The 25,885-nt window shown below is 38.2% G+C and overlaps 1 protein-coding gene across 1 annotated transcript in view; it reads left to right on the top strand.

Annotated features, from left to right (window-relative positions):
- The window catches only part of atxn10 (ataxin 10), a 188,734-nt gene that overhangs the window by 148,355 nt on the left and 14,494 nt on the right, over positions 1-25,885 (top strand). The window contains exon 10 of the mRNA XM_059978015.1: positions 18,640-18,703. Within this exon, the coding sequence (XP_059833998.1) occupies positions 18,640-18,703 (64 nt within the window). The remainder of the gene's footprint in view (positions 1-18,639; positions 18,704-25,885) is intronic.

Raw genomic sequence — 25,885 nt, 5'->3', positions numbered from 1 at the left:
TACTACCTAATTTCTAGTACATTATTGTTATTTATTTATCAGAGACTGAAATTTTTGGTGCAATTTAGTGATTTTATATATTGCACAGACATAGTCTGTTGAATTGAAGCAACTCTCAAGGTGCTGGAGGAACCCCAGCAGTCTGCTTCCCTCCATAGATGCTGCCTAACCTGCCGAATTCCTCCAGAATATTGTGTGTTGCACCACATTCCAGCATCTGAAGTTTCTTTCGTCTGTCTTTAATTGGAGTCTTTCCCGTATGATCAGTTGTCATCAATATGTCATTTTCCTATTTTCAGATGACCCTGTTGCTGACTTTAGCAAACACTAAAATAATAAACATAAGAGATCCTGCAGATGCTGGAAATCCAGATCAACACACAAAATGCTTGTGGAACTCAACAGGTCAAGCGGTATCTATGGAAATAAGCAGTCAGCTCTTCAGTCTGAGACCCTTCATCAAGACACTTAAATACGAAAATAACTTGTGCACTCATGATGACATCAGGTGTTAGCTCTATCAGAATCAGAATCAGAATCAGAATTCAGACTTTAATCGCCAAGTACCGTGTGTACATACAAGGAATTTACTTCCGGCAGATGTTGTCTCTCTGCTCATAACAATAATAATGATAAATATAAATGAAAACATAGATTATACATACATATTTGCATATTCGTAGTGTAAATATGTTCTTTTACCTAAACCAGCCATCATTTTCTTGGTTGCATCCAAAACAGCCATCGTGAAGCAGTTATGATAGAAGACAATGGGATTTTCAGCTTACTTTTGCTGTCAAGTGCATGTTTTCATAAGAATCTGACACACCTGAAGCAGTACATAGCCACACAATTAAAGAATGAATAGAACAAAGAGAGGGATAGTTAAAAAGGCAACGGTTAACTTGAACAGATAAATATTACTTTGAAAAAAGAAAATAAGGTTGAAGGGGACTGTCTATTTTGGTCTGGTGCAAGAAAGGAAATCAGGCTGAGAATCTTGATGTCAGATAATAAAGGATCTAGGATAATGGTAGATATTTCATCTTCAAAGGAACATAAGATGAAGGTTGCTGTTGGAACAAAGCAACTCCTGCAATGTGTAGATCCTACAATTGGAAAGCCAGATCAAAAGTTGTTCAAAGAGCATTTTCTTCTTAAAATTCTCACTGCACTTAATGTTCTCCTGTCACTGACTGGCATGTAGGAATATCCTTCGCTTTAAGAGATTGGCTCAGAGGCTACGACAATGTCAAAGTGAGGTGATCCATCAAAAATAAGTATTTCTATATTTTACAAATATCCTTGCTCTTGCTTGGTCCTCCTGCTACACAATATTATTTCTGGTGATAATGAAGCATTCTTGGTTGTGCCTATATTCATGATCAGATATTTATTAAATGGAACAATATAGTTAGCTTGTCAAATATATTCAAATATATTCTTCAGCAAGGTCAATTTCCTGTACATTCTAATAGCAATGGCATGTTTAAACTATTCTTAGCCAATGAGGAGAAAATACATGTTACACAACTTATTCGCCCTTATTTGCTTGCTTCTCAAAAAGTATCGAGTCTAAGTTCAAGAAGTATCTATCTTTCTTGCACTCTCATCTACTGAGTTTCTTAGTTTCAATTTCATTCTGAAACTTCATGCAAATCAACATCAAAACCATTGTGTCAAATTGTATATCATCACGCAAGGACAGTTTCACCAACTGAGAGTCCCTGATCAGCAGAACACTCCATTAGACAACCCATTTCTATCCAGAACTGGCATGCCTACAACATTTGAAAGTCCAATTAGTCTTTATTTTTCTTTTAAGCACTGATGTTTTCAACCAGGAAAGCTGTATGCCGCAATTCAGAAACAATTCAGTGACCCATGCACACTCATCAATCAGTAATAGCTCCTGAATGCTAAATTACCCTATGACTCCAACAAAACATTATCTTCCTCATAAATTAATGGCAGGTTATTCTATAAACTGCCTCTCAACAACAAGTAGTATTTCCAAGGATCTTATGGACAGGAGAAGGATGATACTTTCTCTTAAGGAAAGTAAAAGATAATTGGAAGGGTTGAAGTTAAATCATTTAATTTTGGCATAATGAAATAATCAGCTGTGACTTTAGTGCAGCTCAGTAGTTATGCATGCTGACTCAGGTGACAGGCTATCCCAGGGGCAACTTTAAGTCACCTGCATTGAGCAAATATTAAATTAGGGTCAATTTAAGCTATTGCTTCTTCAGAATCTATCAAAATATGCAATTAAAAGTCCATGCACCATTTAAGTGGCTATTTAAGAGCAGAAGTATGTGTTTCTTAATGTCCTTTTGAAATCAGAAGAGCATATACCTCTTTCATTATATCTAAAAATTGAGAGCAGAGACCAAACACCAATACAAGTAGTTAGTTTTTAATATTTAGGGAGCTTTACACTCATTTCAAGAAGCAGGCTAGTTAAATTGTTAAAAGCTAATTTTTGTTCGCTTTGTTATCATCCAAAAAGGAAATTTATTCAGGAGCGAGATATTTCCCAACACTTTTTGCTATGCTTCCTTCATTTGTTTTTGTTATTTGCATGATTTGAAGCAAGAAGCAGTTAATTGGAGTTACTCAGAGGTTTGATCTTGGAGTGGTAGACAGTTTCCAGCCAGGAGAGGGCATCATGTTCCAGCTTGAGATGGTCAAGTTAGATCTCTCGGTGGATATCCTAGTTGTTCATTTACCATGCTGAGTTAAAGCTCGAGTACTATTAGTTCAAACAACAAATGTGTTTTTGTTCCAAGAAGAACAGTGTACATTGAAACAATCTTGAATCAGAGAAGAAAAAGTAAATTTAAAGTATCAAGGTTATGCACAGAGGAGGAAGCAATAGTTAGAAGTCATTTGGATTCAAGTCAGTGACAGGAGGTGACCACGAAGTTTTGTGTCAAGCAGAAATTGCATGGGGAGATGGTGAAGCTGAAGTGTCTGGAGAACTATCCTTAAATGATGAGAGATAGCTGAAGTCTTGAGGATATGTCTCAATGAAATTGGAGATGTCAATGAGCTAAGTGTATAAACAAAGGATGATACCAAGGTTCATCTGGAGGGGAAAAGTTTTTACAGAGTTGAGAAGATTAGAATGAGGTGCAAATCAAGACAGGGATCATTCAATAGTAGGGCTAAAAATGGACAGAAGGTAAGTGGTTTATGGAAGGAAGTAGCTTAGAAAGGTAATTTGTGACAGGTATCTTAAAAGAGAGATTACTTGGAATGTGAAGGAGGCCCCATCTGGGTAAGATACAATTCTGCACCTGATAATAGTCCAATTTGTGCTTATCAGAGAGATCTGATCCAATGCACATTAGATCTAAAGTTTCTGTACAGGGGAGATGAATTGTCAGGTTGCTGAAATGTGCGTTGGTGAACTAATTTGCATTTGATTATTTTACCTCGCCATTAATAGCTTCCTCAAACTCTTATGCCAACAATCTAATGAATGAGCTATTCAAACAACAAGATCTTTGTAATACAGCAAGAAGACAAAAAAAATTCTTTCAGTCACATTCATGGGTTGTGTTAACTCCAAAAATATTTCATTGTCCCAAAAGTTATTGCTGCTTTTGTTATTTGAACTAAATATATAGCATAATAGCATAAAGCTTTAAACATTAATTTGCTGCTACCTTGAGATGCAGACATATGTTTAAACCCAAATTTATATGGTGGGCGGGTGGGGTGGATTGCGGAGTAAGAGTGGAAGAAGGGAAAGCTAATCTAGCATATCCTGAGCTAGCGTGGATGCTATAGATAATAACATTCAGTGATAGGCAAGGCATTAGTTTGGAGGAAACAGAAGCCATGTTGTTCCCCAGAATAGATGTCTGGAAAAATATTAGGTAGCTCCTTACATTATCACATCATTTTTGGATAACTGGAGCTTTGCAGAGCCATTGAGAAAACATGCTGGCAGATACTATTTTAACTTACCAGTAAATAAAATTCCTGAATTAGGAAAACGAACCAGATATAATCTTGCAGCACATTTTAAATGCTGGAGGAACTCAGCAGTCAAGATGCTGGAGGGATTCAGCAGTTTAGGCAGCATCTGTAGAGGGGAATATCCAGTTGATGTTTTGGGCCAAGGAGTCCTGATGAAGGGTTTTGGCCCGAAACGTCAACTGTTTATCTCCTCCATAGATGCTGCCTAAACTGCTGAATCCCTCCAGTATCTTGACTGTGTTGCTCAAGATTTCTAGCATCCACAAGAGATCTTATGAATATAATTTTGCATTTGAGTTTGAATCCCATCAGCTACTATTAACAGATATATTGAAGATACTGGTGTCAAAGTTCATTACATCAGTCTTTTCTGTCCGATGATTTGTAATGAAGTATGCACCAAACATTAACTGGTTGTGGATGCTACACCTACGTAGTTGTTGAAAAGGCATGGTTTGTCAGTCTTGAAATGGCTCATCATTGTCTGATACTTAATTCCATTCCACAGCAATCAGTGGTGGCTGCTTTTGAATACAACAAGCCAGTGCGGTTTTTCAAGTGGTCTCTTTTGTGAAGGAATTAAGTCTACTGAAGTCAAGCATTTGGTTGGTGTTTTATTCCTTCTCATTGTTGTGTTTGCATTGTAGGGATTCCTGCTGTTTAAAATTCTGTCATTTTCTTTTTATTCAGATGTTGTCAATATCAGCAAAGTTTGAGGTTCTCACAGTAATTGTGCCAATTCGACCAACAATGCTAAATATACACCAAGGCTGATTTATGTTGCAACTCTCAGCGTGTATTTCTTTTAATGTTTTACAGTGGTGTGCATGGTATGGATTTCTTCTGACTCAGACTAAAGCTGTGTGTTCAGACTGCTGTCCACAGAACAGCCAGTGTGGTTAGACTTTGAATCAGTCGGCTCATCTCCTGGCAATTCCTTGGAGGAATTGGTATAATTCCTTCCTCTCACTTGACCACATGTTATCATCTTAATATTTCAAATCTTTGCCTTTCAAAACTTTCCTGAGTCACGGGAGGTAGAAATTGGCACTGAATTTCCTTTCCTGCATTCAGTTGGAATAAGTCATATTCAGTGGGACTAGGTGAGAGTAAGCATTCAGCACGAACTAGAAGGGCCGAGATGGCCTGTTTCCATGCTGTAATTGTTATATGGTTATAAGTCAGGTTCACTTCACCAGTATAAAGCCAGTTGTTGTGTACACGTAAAATGTTAACTCCAGCTCAAATGAGTGTCATGGCTGATCATGTTCTCAGATTATTTTGGTTCACTTGATTTTTCCACTTCAGTGATGGTGTTTACATACAGTACTGTGCAAAAGTCTTAGATATATATATGTATCTATATATATATATATATATATAGTGATTGATAAGTTTGTGGCCTAGGGTAGAAGGAGATGGGTTGTACAGTTCTCATTACATGCACGTACAGTCAAACTCTTTGAGTGAAAATGCAGGAAGTTTGAAGTTAATAACATGTTCTTCTACGTTAGGCCACAAACTTATCAATCACCCCCGCTGTGGACCACTTCTGGAGGTCCAAGATGCCGACTTCTACAAAGAAGGGATCCGTATGCTCCACGACCGCTGGACTAAGTGTGTACATGTAGGAGGGGACTATGTTGAAAAATTATTCTGTGTACACACGTTGTCACTGGGCAAAGTTGCACAGCACAAGATTTTTGCGCACACTGGTCATTACAAATTAGAGGGAACAATGCTATTGTGTTGATAACTTGGGTGGGAAGTTCAGTGATGAAATTCTGTCAAGCTTAAGTGGGTTGAAAATCTCATTAAGACAATGAAATGAAGTGCTCAGAACATTGAGACACAAGCAGCAGATGAGGCAATTAATTAAGACTCAATCTACCTGGAATGGGGTGTGGAAAAAATCAATGAATATTTTTTGAAAATTAGAATAGGCTCCAGATATTTTATCAATACACATTCAGAAATTATCACAGTAAGAGATTAACTAGTAAATCATAATTGATGAGTAGTTCAGGTGACTTAAGCTTCTTTTACACATGTGCTTCACGTGTAATTGGTTATGAAAGGTATTGGGTATCCTGCAGTCACTTTAAGGTGTGATATACAAAAGTTCTTTCTTTCAGTCTTTTTTTATGACTGTCTTTCCTGAGCCTAATCCTGTTGGTTGGAATACAGATCCTTTTCAGCAAAGTACATTGGTTATGTAAGTGTATACATCAGTCAGCACGAAATCAGGATATATTCATTTCTTCAGCCATGTTTTTCCCATTGGTTTCAAAAGCAACAACATGGACCTTTTGACACCCTGCTGCAAAAACATTTATGGAATCACATCTCTTGCTTATGACTTTCAGTTAATAGTGAAGCATCTGAGGCATTTATGGATAGATCAGGAGAGGCCAGGTAGAAAACCACCACCCCACCATGTTATGTGCATATGTTCAGGTAATACTGGGGCTTAGGTGTATAGTGGATGTTGGGGAGAAGTAATGAAAGAATTTGAAAAAGTTTTTTGAATGAGGAGAGTAGTAATTTGTTAAGCAATATGGTTGTTTCCTGTGATTTATTTGCATTATATTCCACATTTGATACCATGACTGTTTAATTATGAGATGTAAATGGATATAGGGCTTGTGCAGAACAATGAACTATAGTTATGCAGCCATGTAAATGACATATTTGATTTCTGGAATGTAACTGCACAATTGTGGTTTGAGCATTCAACCCATTACTATTCTTGAAGCCATACTGGAGCCCAGCATCAGTAAACTACACTTTATTATGTTCTTTGCAGTACATTCTCAAATTCAATAATGCATACCTGACATACTTGGCATTCGTCGCCCAGGGGCAGATAACAATAAATGTGTACTTGTCTGCTTTTTTTTATTTAGCTTGTTCTAGATTGTTGCAAGGATTGGCTGTCTCTACTCTGTAAAGGTGTGGAGTTGAATGCACTTCAAACCATCTATATGTAGGACGCGGGGAAAGGAGCAGGTTATTCAGCCTTTCAAGTTTATGTAATTATTCATTTAGATTGTGGTTTGCATTTGCACCTGTAATTTGCATTTATTCTAGGGCCTTTGTAAACCTGATTGAACAAAAGTCTACCTTCATTTTAAATTTAATTGAAGTGTATCCATTAGTATTTTAGGGAATGGAATTCAACACTTTCAATGCCATTTTGGAAGGAAAAGGATATATCCCAATGTTTCTCTAATCATGTAATCTTAAAATAGGCTGCAAGTTCTGGATTTTTTTCCATCTACCAAATACCTTCTTAATATTAAATACTTGATTAAGACCCAGTTGAAATACAGATCCATGTTGTCATAGGTGAAATCTTATAAAGATCTTGTAAAGTTTGATGAACAGGCTTTAACTCTCTTTGTGGCCAATATAGCTTTCCTAATACATGATTCCTTACACCAGGCATTTAGACACAATCTGTCCCAGGTATTGTACAACTAAAAGTTCACATCTGCACTTTTGTACTCTAACCCCCTTTAACCCCCACAATTAAATCGATTTGAATCAGGTGTAATATCACTAACATATTTTGTGGACTTTGTTGTTTTGCGGCAGCAGTACATTGCAATATATAATAATAAAAACTATAAATTACAATAAGTACAGTATATAAAGAACATAAAATTTAATCAGTAGTGCAAAAAGAGAGGGAAGAATACTGAAGTAGTGTTCGTGGGTTCATTGTCCATTCAGAAATCTGATGGCAAACGTTGAGTGTGTGCCTTCAGGCTCCTGTACCTCCTTGACGATAGCAATGAGCAAAGGGCATCTCCTGTGTGAAGAGGGTTGTCAATGATGGATGCCACCTTTTTGCCCTGATGAAGCTGGCTGATTTTACAACTTACTGCAATTTTTTTACAGTCATGTGCAGTGGCTCTCCATGTGGTGAAGCAACCAGTTACAATGCTCTCCATTGTGCAACTTTAGAAATTTGCCAGTGCCTTTGGTGTTATACCAAGTGTTCTCAAATTCCAAGTAAAATAAAGCCACTGCCATGCCACCTTTGTGATTGCATCAAAATATTGGGCCCAGGATAGATCCTTAGAGATGTTGACACCTAAGAACTTGAAGCTACTCATCCTTTCCACGGCTGATCCCTCGATGAAGACTGGCATGTGTTCTCTCAACTTCCCCTTCCTGAAGTTCATAATCAATTCCTTGGTCTTACTGATGTTGAATGCAAGGTTGTTGCTGCAATACCACTTAACCAGCTGACCTTTCTCACTTCTGTACACCTCCTTGTCACTGTCTGAAATTCTGCCAACTATAGTTGTGTCGTCAGTAAACTTATAGATAGCATTTGAGCTGTCCCTTGCCACACAATAATGGGTGTCGAGAGAATAGAACAGTGGGCTAAGCACACCTCCTTGAGGTGTGCCAGCGTTGATTATCAGCGAAGAGGAGATGTTATTTCCATTCTCCGCAGTGTTCTCCTGGTGATGAATTCAAAGATCCAAGGCACAGCTATGCTTATGATCTTGCATGCAGCACCTCTTTTCTGGATGTCATATAAGTACCATATGGATGACATCTGTTTTTCATTTAAGTCTATTCAGTGTCTTAGTGCCCATCTCCAAATTTCACCTAAATTTATCAGAGATGCCCTTCCCTTAAGTCCAAGCTTTGGGCTCATGATTGTGTTAGCATTTGGTTTCTCTATCCTTGATAATTAAAAGCCATGACCGTCCTGTAATCTAATGAGGTCTAGAAGATCTTGACTTGTGAACCTTCAGCTTTTGTCCCTTTTGTGCGCTCTCACTGTGAGTGCATGGGTTTCCTCTGAGTGCTCTGGTATCCTCACATTTTCCAAAGACCTATGGTTAGGATTAGTAAATTGTGGGCATGTTACATTGGTACTAGAAGCATGACCATACACGCGGGTTGTCCTGAGCACAAACCTTGTTGATTTGATTTGACGCAGACCACACACTTCACTGTATGTTTGGATATATATATGTGACAAATAAAGTTAATCTTTAAATCATCTTTAATAAATAAAGAAAAAAATTGAAATTGCATTTAAATAACACATTTAATGTCTTCAGAGGTTTCTAGTTTATTTACAGCTAATGAAGTACTTTTTTGAAGTGTAGACATAGCCTTAAAGTATGAAATGCATGGACGTTTAAGAAATATCAAGATGGCTTATGATCTCTTGCAGCAAATATTTTTAAAGTGAAACCTTTGGACTAACAAGAACTCATAGGATTGGCGGGGGAGGTGGTTCAAGATGTTGGTGAGAGTAGAGGGAAGGGAGAGAGCAGTAATCCATCTTAATTGTGGATTCAGAGGCAAGGAAATTTTTGAAGTAAGTAGACATAAAGCAGTTTGAGAAGTTCTTTTTTGTATTTATGTTGATTTCTGTTTATACACAAGGTCATAAGACTTTTGGACATCAGATAATTTAATTTGTGCTGTATGTAACAGATAACATTAGAAAAATATTTGTTTCACTGGAACTGCAGCTTTGTTATTTTCCTACCTATGGAAGAAAAAGAATGAAGCAATTGAAAATAAATCTTTTTACAAATATGTATGTACAAGAGAACTTTGGTGTAATCCTGGAATACTATTTTTTTCCTTGAAGCAGTGAAAGTTGAGTGGGGGACCTGATAATGGTTAACAGAATTATGAGATCCACAGGTTTAATAGTAAGAAATTTTACCCAATGGCACAGGTGTCTAGGATCAGAGGGCAAAAGGTTTAAAGGTTCTTTTTATTATCAAAGTACATATGCAGAATACAACTCTGAGATTCATTTTCTCCCGATAGCCATGGATCAGAAAAACCATGGAGTCGTTGAAAGGAAATACATCAACACCCCCGCACAAAACAGAAAAAGAAATAGAAACTCACAAACAGCAGCTAGAACATCAAACCCCAATTCTCCAACACCCTCCCTCACAAAAAAAACTGACGTATCATCCACAGGAAAATAAACAACAACAACAATAACATCAAATCCCAATCCCCAACATGGCGATTGGCAACAAGAAAGAAAATACAGAAAACTGAAGGAGACCAATATGAACTCAAGTCAACACAAATAATCCCATAAATCTTCAGATTTTGATAACATCCTCCCTCAGCATCGAGGAGAGTGACTGCTTGAACACAGGCCTTCTGTAGAGAGTGAGAACTCGACACAGCAGTGTGGCCTTCTCTAGATAGAGAGTGAGAGCCAAACGCAGTGGCAGAGGTATAATGTGAAAAGTAAGAAGTTTAGACGAGATCTGAGGAAGACTTTGTTTCACCCAGTGAGTGGTTGCAATCTGGAATGCACTGCCAGAGGAGGTGGTGCAGGCAGGTACCAACACGATGTTTATTATTAAGTGTCAAGGCATTGTAGGCTTTGACAGAATGGTAGTAAATTGGACAAATATAGAGAGTACATGGTGATAGGCCTGAAAATAGTGAGGCAAAGGGCTGTATGACTGACTCAAAAGAAACACGCCATGCATCATTTTTTAATATTATTTGTTGCAAATTTGGTACTGGAGTTAAGATTGGAGTTGCCATGGCAACCTTTGGGAGGTCACAAACACAAGAAAATCTGCAGATGCTGGAAATCCAAAGCAACACACAGTCCTAATGAAGGGTCTTGGCCCAAAATGTCTTTTCCATAAATGTTCCCCGGCCTGCTGAGCTCCTCCAGCATTTTTTGTGTGTTGCTCTGGGAGGTAACACTTTATCTCCAGCAATAGTTCTATAACTGGAGTTATAAGTAAGAATTTGGGAGAAATATCTTTACTTAAAGAGGGGTTAGATTGTGGAATTTACTAATACGGAAATAATATTTGCTTATGGTATTATATGAAGTCGGGCGGCAAGAGTCCTACATTAAGTTTAACTACCAACAAGTCCTCTAAATTCTGTGTAACTACTTTTGCTGTGACACATCCCAAAGTGCAGATGATTGAACCGTCCATCCCTTTTATCATTAGTTAGAAGAGGCTGATTATCCCGGTAGCTTTGAACAATTAATTGAAAATGCGCAAGTAGCAGTTAACGGAATTCATTGCTTGTGATTGCGTGTGTATCTGCAGGGTGTGGGGCAAGGGGTGGGAATGTAGAGGTGCCGTGTCGCTCTATAGTACATCTGCAATGACTGGTTTGTTAAGCTTCTCACTTGGGGGCAGTACGCCACTGACAGCTGCTGCCTTGTGAAAACAATGAGTGGCATGTTTATATTGACAAATTATTTACTGAGTTTTTGTTAGGGTGAAGAACTCTTCCCCCACCCCCCTGCCCTGCCCCCAGCACTCTCTGTGTTTGATAATACATTGAATATACCCCCACAGGCAGCTACGTAGTGCGCTAAAACTGGCCACCAAGCCAAACACATAATCATCAAAGGGTAAATACTTCATTGTATTGTAGCTTAATTTTTTTAAATACCCCATCTTTCTCTAGATTAACACTCCTAAATATGATATTTTTGTGAAACTATTTAAATTACAAATGTGACCACATTTCAGTAATAATTCATTGGTTGTCAACCACTTCAGAACATCCCAAGCTTATAGAAGGTGTAAATGTTAAATCTTTATTTATAAGATCACCTGTTGCTATAAGGAAACTGTCACAAAACCATGTTCATTTATATTGCTGCTAAAATAAAGGGTTTCTATTGTTTTAGTAAGAAAATACATGGTAAAAATGGAAGGAAGGTAAAAAGCTACAATAAGTTTGTTTGGTCATATTTAGAAGGCTAAAATAATGTTTCTTCTACTAACAAACAACCACTGTTGTCGGCCTGTTCTTTCTGAGCACTGGGATCCTGAGGGAAGCTGAGACAAATTTGCTTTGCAGAAACATCAGAAATAAAAAGGGGCAAGCTGCTGAGACCAGTGAAACCTAATTTAAACTGCAGAGAGAAATGGGGAGAATGCACTAACGTTATAACATGGACATTGGGCCAGCTTTTAGCTGATGCAGAAGCTACAAGCATCCGGGACCACAGAGATCACAAGCAATGGAAGATCCTTGAACAATGCACTGAAGGAGCTCTGTTCTGAAACTGAAATGTTGGACCGCTAGTAAAGTTTCACCCACAGCTTTTAACAGCTGTCAGTGCTTTGGTGGTTTTTAAATGTTTCTTAATGACAAATATTTAAAAGCATATTTCATCTATAAGTTTTAAAATTTGAATGTAAAAATGAATGAAAACCATAAATTACTAATTTACAAATTGCTAAAAGCAATAAATTATGCCAGGATATCTTTGAAAAACGGTGTTTGCATTCCACTTCCCTGTAGCCCTTCAATCTACCATTGAAATCAGTTCCAACCTCTTGCATTGATCTGAGTGACTACTGCCCCAGAATAAATGCTGAACTCTGTTTTAGAACCACATCCAATGAATGTGTAGTAAGTTCTGAACTTCCTGGGCACGTATACAGGCTAGGGGTAGGCCAATCAATTTCAGAAAGACTTCCAGTGTAAAGCAAAGTAGAAACTGAATTTAAAAAATGAAAGCTCATTGAAACTCAAAATATTTCGGTCATGAAAGTTAAGAAACTGGAGGAAAAGCATGTAAAGGCAAGCTAGCAAAACATCATTCTTTGACATGGGTTCATTCCATGCTGAAACTTTTTTCACTTTACCGGGGTGAGGGTACTTAGGCTAAGTTATATCACGAATCTCTAACCTTATTCACAATTGCTACAATATAGTGATTACAGTGGTTTTACACTGACATATGGTGTCCAGTAATAAGAGTATCTAGTGACTAGATAAGTTGTGATAAGGAGGAGAATGTTTTATGAAGTGCTGTCTTTGATCCTGAAATATTCTCTGTGAGCAATAGTTGAGCAAATTGGAAAGAAAGTCTGTTTCTGCACTTTGGAAATGCCTTTTTGAGAACTGGCATGCCACGCCTCTGATGCAGTGGAGGCTTTCATATTTCAAAAAAATAGCCATTCTCTCTCTGAGATTTTATTGGCTCCCGTGGATAACATGGAGTCAGATTGGTAGAACAAAAACTTAAACTTGATCAGTAGTACTGAATTTGCATAGGTGATCTAATCCGAAGCTCCATGGAATCTCAAGTCCATCCGTTTTATTGAATCTGTTAGCACTGATATTTTGAAACTGCTTCTTTGACCATAGCGGGAAAGGTTCAGTGAAATCCTCTCAATATCTTCAATGTGTTACCTTCAACAAAGAAAATGTTGTTTCTAACTGGGCTTGTGTGCTTACTGTTATTTACCATGTCGGGGACAAACTGGGATTGGTAAATATTACACAAATAAGACTGCAACAGAGGATTGTAATAGTTGACCTCTGGGTCAGTGCAAGACCTCAAAAATGAGCATGCTTTTATGCACTGTATCTTTCACTTAGCAACCGTCAAAATGCAAAAGCAAAGCAATGAGGCTATATTGGTAAAAGAAACATCCTGTTTTCCCACACACAGAGAACAATCTGTCACTGGAGGGGAAGATTGAAAAATTAATCATCCCAGTCATTCATGCTCATCTTTAGTAATCCAGCTGTAGAAAAACACTAGCCTCAGCTGAAGAATCAAAAGATAGCCTGAAGATTAGTGAGCTAAATGTAAGGGGAACCATACCATAGTTGATCTACATGTTAACATAATTAAGCCGAAATAAAATTGCATTGATCTTCAAGTGCTACTGTCAACATTGAAAATGTGTGCTTCAAGATAAAAAGTGCATACAGAATGAAATTGGTGAATGTTCAGTTGGAGGATTTGACAGAAGCACACAAAATGCTGGAGGTACTCAGTATCTATGGAGGGAAATGAACAGTCGATGTTTTGGGCTGAGACCCTAACCATATATTCTGGGTTTTGATGAAGAGTCTCAGTTTAAAACATTAACTATTCATTTACTTCCATAGATGCTGTCTGACCTGCTAAGCTCCTCCAGCTTTTTGTGTGTTGCTCCAGAATTCCAGCATCTGCAGTCTATCTTGTTTTCACAAAAGCACAAGTGCTTTTTAATCAAATGGAAGGGTGGTCATTAAGAAGTGGAATGAGATGGCCCTTAGAGACTTTCCTGTTAAATACCCACACAAGACCTAATGGATAGTCTGAGAATTGATGGAGAATAGTCACCTCAGGAATAAACCAGATCTTACCATCCACCAATGTGTTGATAGGCAATTACAAAGATTAGCAAAGGTGGCTACATAAAGGTTGTCAAAACTGAAATTGCGGATTTCAGTGGGCTCAATGAGTTGATATATTTTTGAAAGATCTTGAAATGGGAGGTGAAAATCTAGGCAAGGTGAAACGGGGACAGAGAGCTGGAGGTTAATCTTTTGATCTTAAGATAGAGTTGGAAGAAATACATAATTACTCTAAATATAATGTGTTGCAAAACCTTAGCAAGGTAATTTAAATGTTTTGAACTTAGTTGTTGCATCTGTTCCTGGAAACTAGTCCTCATACTGACCATTTTAAAATTGCCTTATGTTCTTAACACCAATTATAATTAAGTTTATTATGTTTTATGTGTCATCAGTGTTTAATCTCCCTTATCAAAAATGGTGCATATTGTGCATTCTTAAAGCTTGCCAACAAATTATAAAATTTTAGCTTGTGCTATGCACTCAGTGGCCACTTTATTAGGTACATCTGTACACCTGTTCATTAATGCAAATATCTAATCAACTAATCGTGTGCCAGCAACTCAATGCATAAAAACATGCAGACATGGTCAAGAGGTTCAGCTGTTGTTCAGAACAAACATCAGAATGGGAAAGAAATGTGATCTTAGTGACTTTGACTGTGGAATGATTGCTGATACCAAATGGGGTGGTTTGAGAATCTCAGAAACTGTGATCTCTTGGAGTTTTCATGCTCAACAATCTCTAGTGTTTTCAGAGAATGGTGCAAAAAAAACCCAAAAAACATCCAGTGAGCGGCAGTTCTGTGGGTGAAAATGCCTTGTTAAGGAGAGAGGTCAGAAGAAAATGGCCAGACTGGTTCAAGCTGGCAGGAAGGTGAGATAAACCATTATTACAGCAGTGATGTGCAGAATAGCATCTCTGAACGCACAACACATCAAATGGATGAGCTATAGAAATGGAAGAATACAAGCATACACTCAGTGGCCACTTTATTAGTTATCTCTTATATCTAATAAAATGGCCACAGTGTATTTTGTGAAATCAGTCTGGCTCATTATGAAATACAGTTGTCTTGTTGCTCATAGTAGAAGGATCTTGGAGTGACACAATTTGAGCAATGTAACTCCTCCATATACATTATTTGTTTCTTTGTCTTGAGATTGCTAACTACATGGACTTTTTTTTTTGGCTGTTTTCCATGTCCTTCATGAAAATTCTGAGTTCACAGATATTTGGAGAGCACTGTTCATATGTCAACTTCACTTGGGGACAGTGTGGGGATTATCTTACTCTAAAGTTCTATCATCAAACTATATTGAATCTTTGTATTATGGGTTTCATGAATGTGTAATGTATTATGAGGTTCATAAATAATTCCAGTACTCTGTGCTGTCTTTATTCCAATGACATTATAGGTATTCCTTGGCAAAAAGAGATGATAATTTTCCTGTATCTGCAGTATTTTTGAATTTTTGTTCAGAATCTGAATCAGGACTATTATCACTGACATATGTATGAAATTAACCACACAAAAACAAGATTAATGATTCCTGTTGAAAACGCATGGGCAGATATGGAACTAAAGCAAGAGCTCTGCATCCTATTGACCATCATGAGGCTTGAACTGTTCTGGAGGAGGTTGTTGATACATCCTTAGCTGAAAAAAATGAGAGTGCTCTTCTATCGTATTTTAGTGTCTTTGATCAGCTAAAGCTCCAGCCTGCCACTGTCTGGGTTGCTAGAAGTAGAACAGGAGGTGCTCCATGGCCAGTTCCCCCAATCTGCTGAACTCTGAGTTCAACTGGTCAAAGGACCTTTCACTTGAACCTTCTGTCCATACTATTGCCACCATTCTTGATGACAGTAACCATCTGGCTTCAACTAACCACTACCAACAATCAGCAATGTGTAACAGCTGACAGAGTCAGAACTGGAGTGCTATACCAGGAAATGTCAACAGAAAGTCCTATGTTTCAACGGTTCAGTTATGATTTGAATAACAGTTAATTTTAACAATTGACTTTGGTGATCGCTGATGTCTTGGATGCTTGACCATCTCTACTCATACTCCTGAGAGTTGAACTTTTACTGGTTAGGTGGAAGAAAGCTGTGATTTTATTTTATATTTTATTGAAGGTAGTTCACATGGCCATGATGTACTATCTCAAGCAAATCTGGGCTTTGAGGTTGCAGACTGAGGTAATGTGGTCCAGGTTGCAATGTGGCACTAGCTGATGAAGTTTGGAGATGTGACTATGGGGAGCTACATGCATTGTCCTTGGATGGTTAACATGTAGAGTGTGCTTTATAAAGTAGGAGTAAAATGAGAAAGAGAAATCCCTGATGCACAAATTTAATGGCAAAGTCTCCTTCAATTATATGCATTACTACCTCCCTATAATACTCAGCTTGGCTTCCTTGAAGTGGGAACTGTTTTTGCATTGTTTGCTGATGTGTGCAATTAGGGAGGATTGTTGGTTTTCAGAGCTATTTTGTAAACGTACTTATCATGCTAGAATATATTGTGGGTAATATGTGAGCTGTTGGAAAGTAGGTAGTCCATTGTACATAAGCAGGGAGAAGATAAGTTGAAGTGAAAAGTGATGCTGTGATTTAGGATTAATTTAATGAATTAGTAAGACACTCGCATGAGTATCCCCTGAGAAAATAATGGATTGTTTATGAGACCAATTTTTGGAAAGTGTTGAGATACAATTCTTATCTTTTAAAATTGGCACCAACAATTTTAAGTAATTTAAGCACTAAAATTATTTCTCTATAAAAGGTGCATCAGCCTCTCTATATTATCTGACAGAAAATACCGATAATTGCGCTCCAATTATTGTATGCTGGAGTTGTGACCTGTGCAATGGGTTTTATTATTGCACATGTTTCAAAACAAATTAGATATCTGATTATACTTTTATTTCTTGAATAGTTATCTGACTTTTACCAAAATGATTGCAGCCAGCAAAACTGACTTTATCAAAAATCAAAAACATGATTTTACTTGTCCTTGATTATGGATAAATTCTCATATTAAATGGGGCCTCACTGATGTTAAATGTCATAAGTAAGGGATTATTCTGACGTTATTTTAAATACAGATTCTCTTACAGAAAATAGAGTAGATCCAGTCCTTTTTTTCACTTTTGTTCCTTGCCAAACACACCTTTCAACAGCACACATTTAAGATGAGGAATTCTGGGTGATCAGACTGGTCACAGGCAACAGTAATGCTTGGCTGGCCATCATAGGTGACTACTTCTGTGATAATTCCTTCTCCCCACAGAGTAATGCTGACCTCCTCTTGGTGCCACCCTGTGCAGCACAGATAAGGTCAGGAACTCAGCAGGAGAGGTGATTCAGCTTGCACCACTTTCCTTTCTGCTCTGTACAGTGCCAATCTGATGTTTACTTGGGCAACAACTTTCACATTGCTCTGTTTTAATGGGAGGAAAAAGAATCTAGATTAAACCAATCTATCCTGCATGAGCTTGCCATTTATTTGCAGCTGTATTTTTATTTTGATTAACCTTTTAGCTAATGTACTATGTTTCATCACTCTCAAACTGTTTTTGCAGACAATGTCAAAGTCCATAGGTGTAGTGACTTGCAACTTCATGTTGAGACTTCATTCAAACTTAGCCACTGTGTATGAAGCAGACAGCAGATGATTAATAACACAGGTCATAATTATGCTTTACGTAAAATTCTCCTTCAAGGCATGGTTAGGCTCACAGTCCTGTTTTAATAACAAATGGCTTCTCTAGATTAATGTGATTGTGGTGCTGCAGTCAGTGATTTGTACCTGAGATTTAAGCACAACTATTTAAATAACAAAGTTACGAAATTTCTAAAGAGAATTTTTCACAAATATTATTTTGAGCTTGTGCATTAAGATTTCAACCTAAAGTTTTTAAGCTGGAATCTCCCCTCTGAAAGTTCACTATTTACATTTGTTTCGAGTGAAATTACTTTGAACCTGAAAAGAACAGCTTTTTGTAATATTTCCTCCCGCCATTTAAAATGTTAACTTTAACCACTTGCTGCACGGACATGCTGATGTGTGGCATAAATTTGTATTTGTTGGCCTCATTTAGTCAACTGCCAATTTTGATTGAAGTGCATAGTGGAGCAGTTGCTTCCTAGCCCCCAGGTCAATAAGGAGAATGGAGTGGGATTTTTTTCTGTACAAGTCTGTGCAATTGGTGTTTAAGTGTCAATGTGATGGGCTGTCATTCCTGCGAGGGAGGGAGTATAAAGAGCAAGACTTGATCAACAAGCCCCTGGCCCCAAGCAGAGCTGACAGGAATCTGGGGTAATAGGTTACCTACCTACTTACTCACCCTAGAAGTAATATTTCCACACCCTTTTGAGGAAGGGGGGAGAAATGGAAGATTTGTACAAGGCCTGACATGTTTCTGAGTGCATTCATTATCAAGGGCACCCTAAATGATGTCTGAAAAATTTTATTTGAAATGTACTTTTTTTTAATATTCTGTACAGGTTCGTCATTTGGGAGGCATTCCACTCATCCTGGACAACTGCAACATTGATGATAATAACCCTTGTATCCTTTTCCAAAGTATCTACTATGTTGGTTTTCTGTAAAAAGGCCTTTTGCATCACCTGATAACGCTTAACCAAGATAAGTGGTAGTGCAATATAATGCCAGCAACTTTATATACTGCATGTCTACACAATATTAAGAAGTGTTGTTTCTTGGTATTGATGGATCAGCATTTTAGTGAAATTGGTGATTGCCAAAGATGTGGATGCCTGCATTTTCTGTCCTCTTGGGAACATTTGGTGTTTGTGATCCGGGTTTAGGATGCAAAGTTAAATGGAGTAGCGTATGCCAAAGTTTCCAAAGCAAGCCTGCTTTATTCCTAGAAAAAAGTTTTTACCAGTGTATTTTGTCTTTGATTTGACTAACTTAGAGATCTCGGAGCTCCACTTTGGAGGAAATCTTTTGCCTTGATCTTTAATTCTCCTGAGTGTCATCATTTAAAAACTGCTTGATTTCAGAAATATTCTTTCTACTATTCTTGCCAAAGTGAATAATGTTATAAGTCTTCATATTATACTAACATTATGCCCACCTATTCAATCTATCAAAAGCTTTTGTTCACTTTCTACATTTGAGTAAATTTGGATATATTGTTTCCCAGACCTTTAAATTGCTGCTCCAGTACTGATCCCTGGGCCAGCCAATTAGTAATGTTGTTTTGAAACCTACTTTCAAGACCTTCAATGAACCACATACCTGATTTTGCCAATTTTATTGCTCCTGCATTGACCAAAGTTATTGTATCCTTTTCCACTCTGCAGCCTTGTGGAGATATCTTTATTCTGACACCAGATAGACAAGCCAGTTACAAGAGAAAATCTTCAGATGCTGGAAGGAAATCCGAGCAACGTGCTGGAGGAACTCAGCAGGCCAGGCAGCATCTATGGGAAAAGAGTACAGTTGACGTTTTGGACTGAGACCCTTCAGCCGGACAAGTCAGTTACTTGTCTTCCAACCACAAACAAGAGAAAAACTGCAGATGCTGGAATTCCAGCCTGCTGAGTTCCTCCAGCATTTTGTGTGTGTTGCCAGTTATGTGTTTTAATTTGTTCATTGGGTTTGTTTTTCAACTCATTGATTTAACCTGTTTACCCTCCTCAAAGTTCCATTTTTACTGGATCTTTGAATTTCTCCACTAAATCCTAAGAATAAAATTTTAAAAAGAAGAAAATTCTGCAAATGCTCAGCAAGCCTTATTACTGACAAAAGAATAAGGATGTCAGTCTTGCTTTGGTCTCTACAGGTACTATTTGCTCTGGTTTTACTTCAGCATTTTCAGTATTAGTATTTCAGGTTTCCTGCATTTGCTGTATTACACTTTTGGGTTCTATTTTTCAAGCATCTTGTGCATGTAACACTTACCCAACAGGCTGGTATATGTCTAGCGGAAAAGGAGATCCAGCCACGCACCAATCCCACCGCCTGTACACGCAGGTGCTGTGAGTTTATGCCTCGCGCCCGCCCACAGTATCAAACCCACAACGAATACCGTTATGAAATACACTTTAAAGAGTTTACTAAAATTAAAGGAGTATTAGGCAATACAATATATATGCAAGGTAAACAAACAAAAAGGCGCCAACTTATCAAAGATCAGTCAGTTTAGTGCACATCGTTGGAGCTCAATCATCGAGCCATTCGACCCATCGTCGCTTGCCTCCGACCTCCACGTCTTCGCACCTCGGACCACGCCCGGTGGTCATCCGAGCAGTGCAGCGCACATCCACCTTCCTCGACGTCTTCCTCCCTCTCTCCCCCAAAAAGCCCGCGAAAACCCCTCCCCCAAGTTCCCAGCCTCACAAGACAAAATAACGTTCCCCATTGGTTAACAAATGAATATAATTACCATATCAACAAGTATAAAGCAAAACAACTGCGAGAGAAACACTTATCAAAGAAGCATTCCTACTCTTAACAAACCAAAAAACCCATTTTGAGTAACATACACAGGACATTGTACATGCATCTTTACCTTAAATATGTTTTCATGTGAAGTTGAAAGACTATGAAAGAGCATCACCAAGAGAAAAGGAATGGAATGGTGAAAATCTTTCTTTTATTTGTACATGACTTATTACTGATACCCTCCTCCCCCCCCCCCCCCCCGCCCAACCTTCTTTACCAGTACCTTCACCTAATGGATCTCACTAAAGTTCACGTAAATCAGTTTGTCTGCAGAAAGGGAGTGAACTGATCTCAAAGCTCTTCTTCGGCCATTTGATTATCTGTGAGCTTGTCAATTTACTGCAGTTATCTCCATTGTGTGAAGTGCCTAAGAATGCCTCAGGGATAAAGTTAGGGGTTAAGGAGAAAGAATTGTTGTGAATCAAAGTTTAATTAAAGGCCAGCACATTGCTGGCCAAGAGGTATAATTTAGTTTAAAGAAAATAAAGAGCTAAATAGAGATGTCTGAAAACAAGTATTAAAGGTTTCATTTTATTTTTAGGTTTAGCAAAGAAAATACTTGGGCAATGAAAGGAATAGAGTTTTTTAATGTAGTCATTATTGAAATATGTAATGATTCTTTGTTGTCCTCTTTAATTGGGTGGACAACATTTAAATGGTTTGCAGGGGGTAAGAAAATGGTACAATATTGAGGTAAATTTTGTTTATGTCCTCTGTTCTGAGGTTTAATTGTGTTGTTAAATTGGAAGAGGTATGGTTCGACTATATTTCGCCTGTAACTGTTTGCAGGCAGCTGAATTGCTTTTGATTTGAGATAGGGGCAATCCAATTAGTCACAGAGTATTTCAAGATCAGAGGAACTGAAAACAAAGGACAAATTGCATATAGACCAAACTAAATTGATACTGAGAATATTAAATGATGATAAATTGCTTTATGATTAAATTTTTTTCAGTGTAGCCACTGATTAAAAATGTTTTGCCACTCTTAATTACCTTCATTAAGTAATGACAAAAGTTGAATAAATACTCTGAATGTTTCCATGATCAGCATCAACTCAGTCTGTTGAAGTTAAATTTGAGCACATCTTAACATATAGTATAATATTTGACTAGATTATTCTTGGATCAAAGAGAAAAAACAATCAGGATCTAGGATCTGCTGCCCTTGATCACTGCCATACTGTTCTGTGGACCTTACCTGGACATACTGCCAAATGGTAAGAGGCTAAGAATTAAAATCTGGTACAATTTCCCAGATTGTAGCAGCTGGAATAGATTGTGGTTGGGTTGTCTCGGGTCCCCAATGATACTTCAGGCCCTTTTCTCACACCTGTCTTTGTAAAAGTTCTGAATCATGGGAAGTTCACAACTACAGATGCACTAGGCTGTCCGCACCATTCTCTGCAGAATCCTATGATAAGGGAGGTACAGTTCCCATACCAGGCAGTGATGCATCCAGTCAGGATGCTCTCAATTGTACCCCTGGAGAAAGTTCTTAGGACCTGGGGGCCCATACCAAACTTCTTCAACAGTCTAAGGTGAAAGAGGTGGTGATGTGCCTTTTTTGACACACAGCTGGTGGGTACAGAACACGTCAGGTTCTCAGTGATGTGGATGCCAAGGAACTTAAAACTGTTCATCCTCTCAACCCCAGATCTTTTGATGTCAATAGGGGTTAGTCCATCTCCATTCCTCCTGTAGTCCACAACCAGCTCCTTTGTTTTTGAGACATTGAGGGAGAGGTTGTTTTCTTGACACCACTGTGTCAGAGAGATGACTTCTTCCCTTTAGACCACCTTGTTATTGTTTGAGATTAGGTCAATCAATGTAGTGTCGTTGGCAAATTTAATTAGCAGATTAGAGCTGTGGGTGGCGATACAGTCATGGGTATACAGGGAGTAAGGGAGAGGACTTGGTACACAGCCCGGAGGGGCTCCTGTGTTGAGAACCAGATGGGTGGAGGTGAGGGAGCCCACTCTTACCACCTACCAGCGATCTGACAGGAAGTCCAGGATCCAGCTACACAAGGCAGGGTCAAGGCTGAGGTCTCTGAGCTTTCTGTCGGGTCTGATGGAATTATGGTCGAATGCTGAACTGTAGCAAGCATGTTACGTTGGTCTTTTTTGGTACAGGGTCAATGGTGGTTAATTTGAAGCAGGGCACTCTACACTGGGAGAGGGAAAGATTAAAAATGTCTGTAAACACACCTGCTGGTTGTGCTGTGCACATCCTAGGTACCCACACTGGGATGCCCGCAGCCTTGTGACTGTCTACTCGTTAGAATCAATCAAAATCTCTCTCCCTCTCCCCTCTCTCCCTCCCCCCTCTCCCTCCCCCTCTCTCCCTCCCCCTCTCTCCCTCCCCCTCTCTCCCTCCCCCTCTCTCCCTCCCCCTCTCTCCCTCCCCCTCTCTCCCTCCCCCTCTCTCCCTCCCCCTCTCTCCCTCTATCTATCTATCTCACACACACACACACACCTCTTAATGCATAGATCAAACTCTTGTTGGAGTTTTAAAACAGTAGCACTAACTCACACACAAATCTGTCATCCACCTGTTTGTCATGATTTATCAACAATACAAATTCTGATTATGTTTTCCAGTTGTTCCCTTACAGCTCCAGCAGCAATGCAGGTTTGATCCTGACTTCATTGTTGTGTGTGTAGACCCTGCACGTTTTCCTTGTAACTGCGTAGAGTCACCTCAAGATTCCTAGTTCCCTCCCACATCTCAAAAAAAAATATCCACTAGGTTGTCAGTGGTAATGCTGGTCATGTCTCATTCAATTTTCTCTTATCAAAAGCATGCAGAATTATTTAACATTTTCTTGAACCTGATATATTAGTCATTATCAAAACCAGAAATTCAATCTTCAATTTTTGCATGCCATTTTTGCCTCGTATCTTTTTGCCTCATCTTAACAAATTACCTATATTTATTTTATACTTGGCATTTGGGTCCCATGCTGACTTAAATCAGGTTTATGATCTCAACAACCATGTTATTTGTTGCCATAAGGGATTGGAGAGAAGTACTGAATTAGTAGAATAATTTGCACAGGGTATTCAAAAATGAAGATCCATCATCAGAATCCTGCATAATTCTCAGCACCAAAAGATGGGGAGGTTGCAAGGCACATGATTCCCAGTGCAGAAACCAAGGATCAAGATTTGAATCATTCACAGCAGAGATCTGATCCTGGCAATGCCTAGCACAGAAGTACCAGGGTGGGAGAACAGAATCTGGGTAATTCTTAGCACAAAACATTGGAGGTGGTGATCTATGTAACTACCAGTTTACAAATTCCATGCATCAGGTTCTTGAAAATTTCCAGTCCAAAAACACAGAGAATAAGACTGAGATAAATTCCTGTGCCTGGTTTCAGAGCTGCTTAAATCCCTGAAGCACTGGATCAGGGACCGTAACTATCCCTGACTTTATTTTCAAATCTAATGCAATGTTTGCGGTAATAATGTTAGCTATTCATATTTCCCATTAGCATCTGCATTGCTCTTAAAATCTTGATCATGTATCAACTGGTTTGTTAAGAGATTTATATTTCATTCCTGTTTATGCCATAGTTCATGACATTAATGTTGTAGTTACACTTATGACATTAATGTTGTTAATTGGCAAGGTGTTGTTGAGTGACCAACAACTCTCATGAGCTTAACATAGAAAAAGTGTTTTAAAAGATCATTCAGTAGTACAGTTTAAAAAAATAAGGTGGCAACACATTACACCTTCTGGTTCACTCTCCTTACTGACTGCTGCATCATTCCTGCTCTGAAATGTTATGTTCTACTGAAACTTAATGTCATATTTGTTTTTCAAGATTGGCAGTGTGTATAGGATAAGATTTGCATGTATATTTAATTCTGCAGAAAATATTTATGCATTTAAAACTATGTTTTAAGTGCCATTAAGGATAGCATTTTGCTATTTTTAAGTCCCCCCCGCCAAATGTTTACTTAGGAGTATATTGAATACATTTTGGAATCTATTAAGACCATAACATCTGAAAAATTAAATTGTATTAGATTATTTACATTTTTTGGATTTATATTTACTTAACCTAAAAGGTTAGACTGACCTTCCCAAATGGCTTAACATATTGTTACTTCTTCCCAAATTTATGCAATGTTTATCATTTTTCAATTTAAAAATAGGCTTTAGGAGTCTGTATAGAGTGTGATTTCTCCAACTTACTGAAAATAGGAAGATTTAGTAATGTAGCTGAGGGTCTAGGTGTACCAAGTTAAAGCAAATTTTGCCTGTATTCCACATCTATCAGAAGAAATGTTCATATGTGCTGTATACACACTGCAACTTAAATTTGTATAAGGTTTGAAAGTTAATTTTAAACTACTTTAATATATAATTTTACTTGCGCTAGTCAGTGTCCATCGCATTCTTTTAATGTGTTTATAAATAATAAGGGTTGGCTGGAAGAAAAACTGCCGATTGTGATGGCAATATTCCAGATTGCCAAAAATCCTGCTGCTTCAGGAAAACCTCAGCTAAACATTGTCAGTGGCAGGAACTAGAGCTAGCCAACCAGTTAGTAATCTGAAGGATGTGCTCAAGAGATGTTTCTGCCCAAATACCAGAACTGATTTCTTGAGGAACTGACCGAGGTTGCCTTTACAGAGTGTGAAGTGCCTTCTAAAAGGTAATGGACTGGAACTGAATAGGCTTGTACTGTAATAACAGTGCTCCTGAATAGAAATCTTTACACAACAAAAGCATCAGTGTGATTTACACTTCTAAAAAGATGAACCGTAAAGTCAGACTTTAACAGCTTTCTGTGGTGTGCTGCTGTTTACAGCCAGGAAACAAAGACTTGGTGCTGAAAAGGAGCCAAAGTTCACTACTGAGTTGATTCTAATTAGGTTGATGCAGATTAGCAACTGACTGTGAACTGAATTGAAATAAGAGGTTAGAAATGCAGCTGAAGAAAATATTTATTATTAGCTGATATTGAGCAATGTATGGGGGTATGTGGTACAGGAAATCTGACAGTTTGGATTTGCTGCTTGTGAATTCAAGTGTTAGTTAGGTAGTAGTAGACACCTTAATTTCTGTCAGAGTTGGTTTTATAAAATCTATTAAGGTGGATGTGAAGATTGTCCATTTTCAGTAACAATGGCATTGCAGACAATTGAGAAGTGCAATACTCAAGTCAGGGAAGGTTCAAGTGGGAGTGGAGGTTGATAATGAGAGTGGCTGAATGGGTGCCGCTTACACAGAGACCAAATGATGTAAATTTGGGGATGGT

The sequence above is a fragment of the Hypanus sabinus genome, chromosome 8, assembly GCF_030144855.1.
Source record: "Hypanus sabinus isolate sHypSab1 chromosome 8, sHypSab1.hap1, whole genome shotgun sequence".
Taxonomy (NCBI): domain Eukaryota; kingdom Metazoa; phylum Chordata; class Chondrichthyes; order Myliobatiformes; family Dasyatidae; genus Hypanus; species Hypanus sabinus.
Note: the sequence above shows the minus strand (reverse complement) of the source record. Positions and strands in the feature narration are given on the sequence as shown.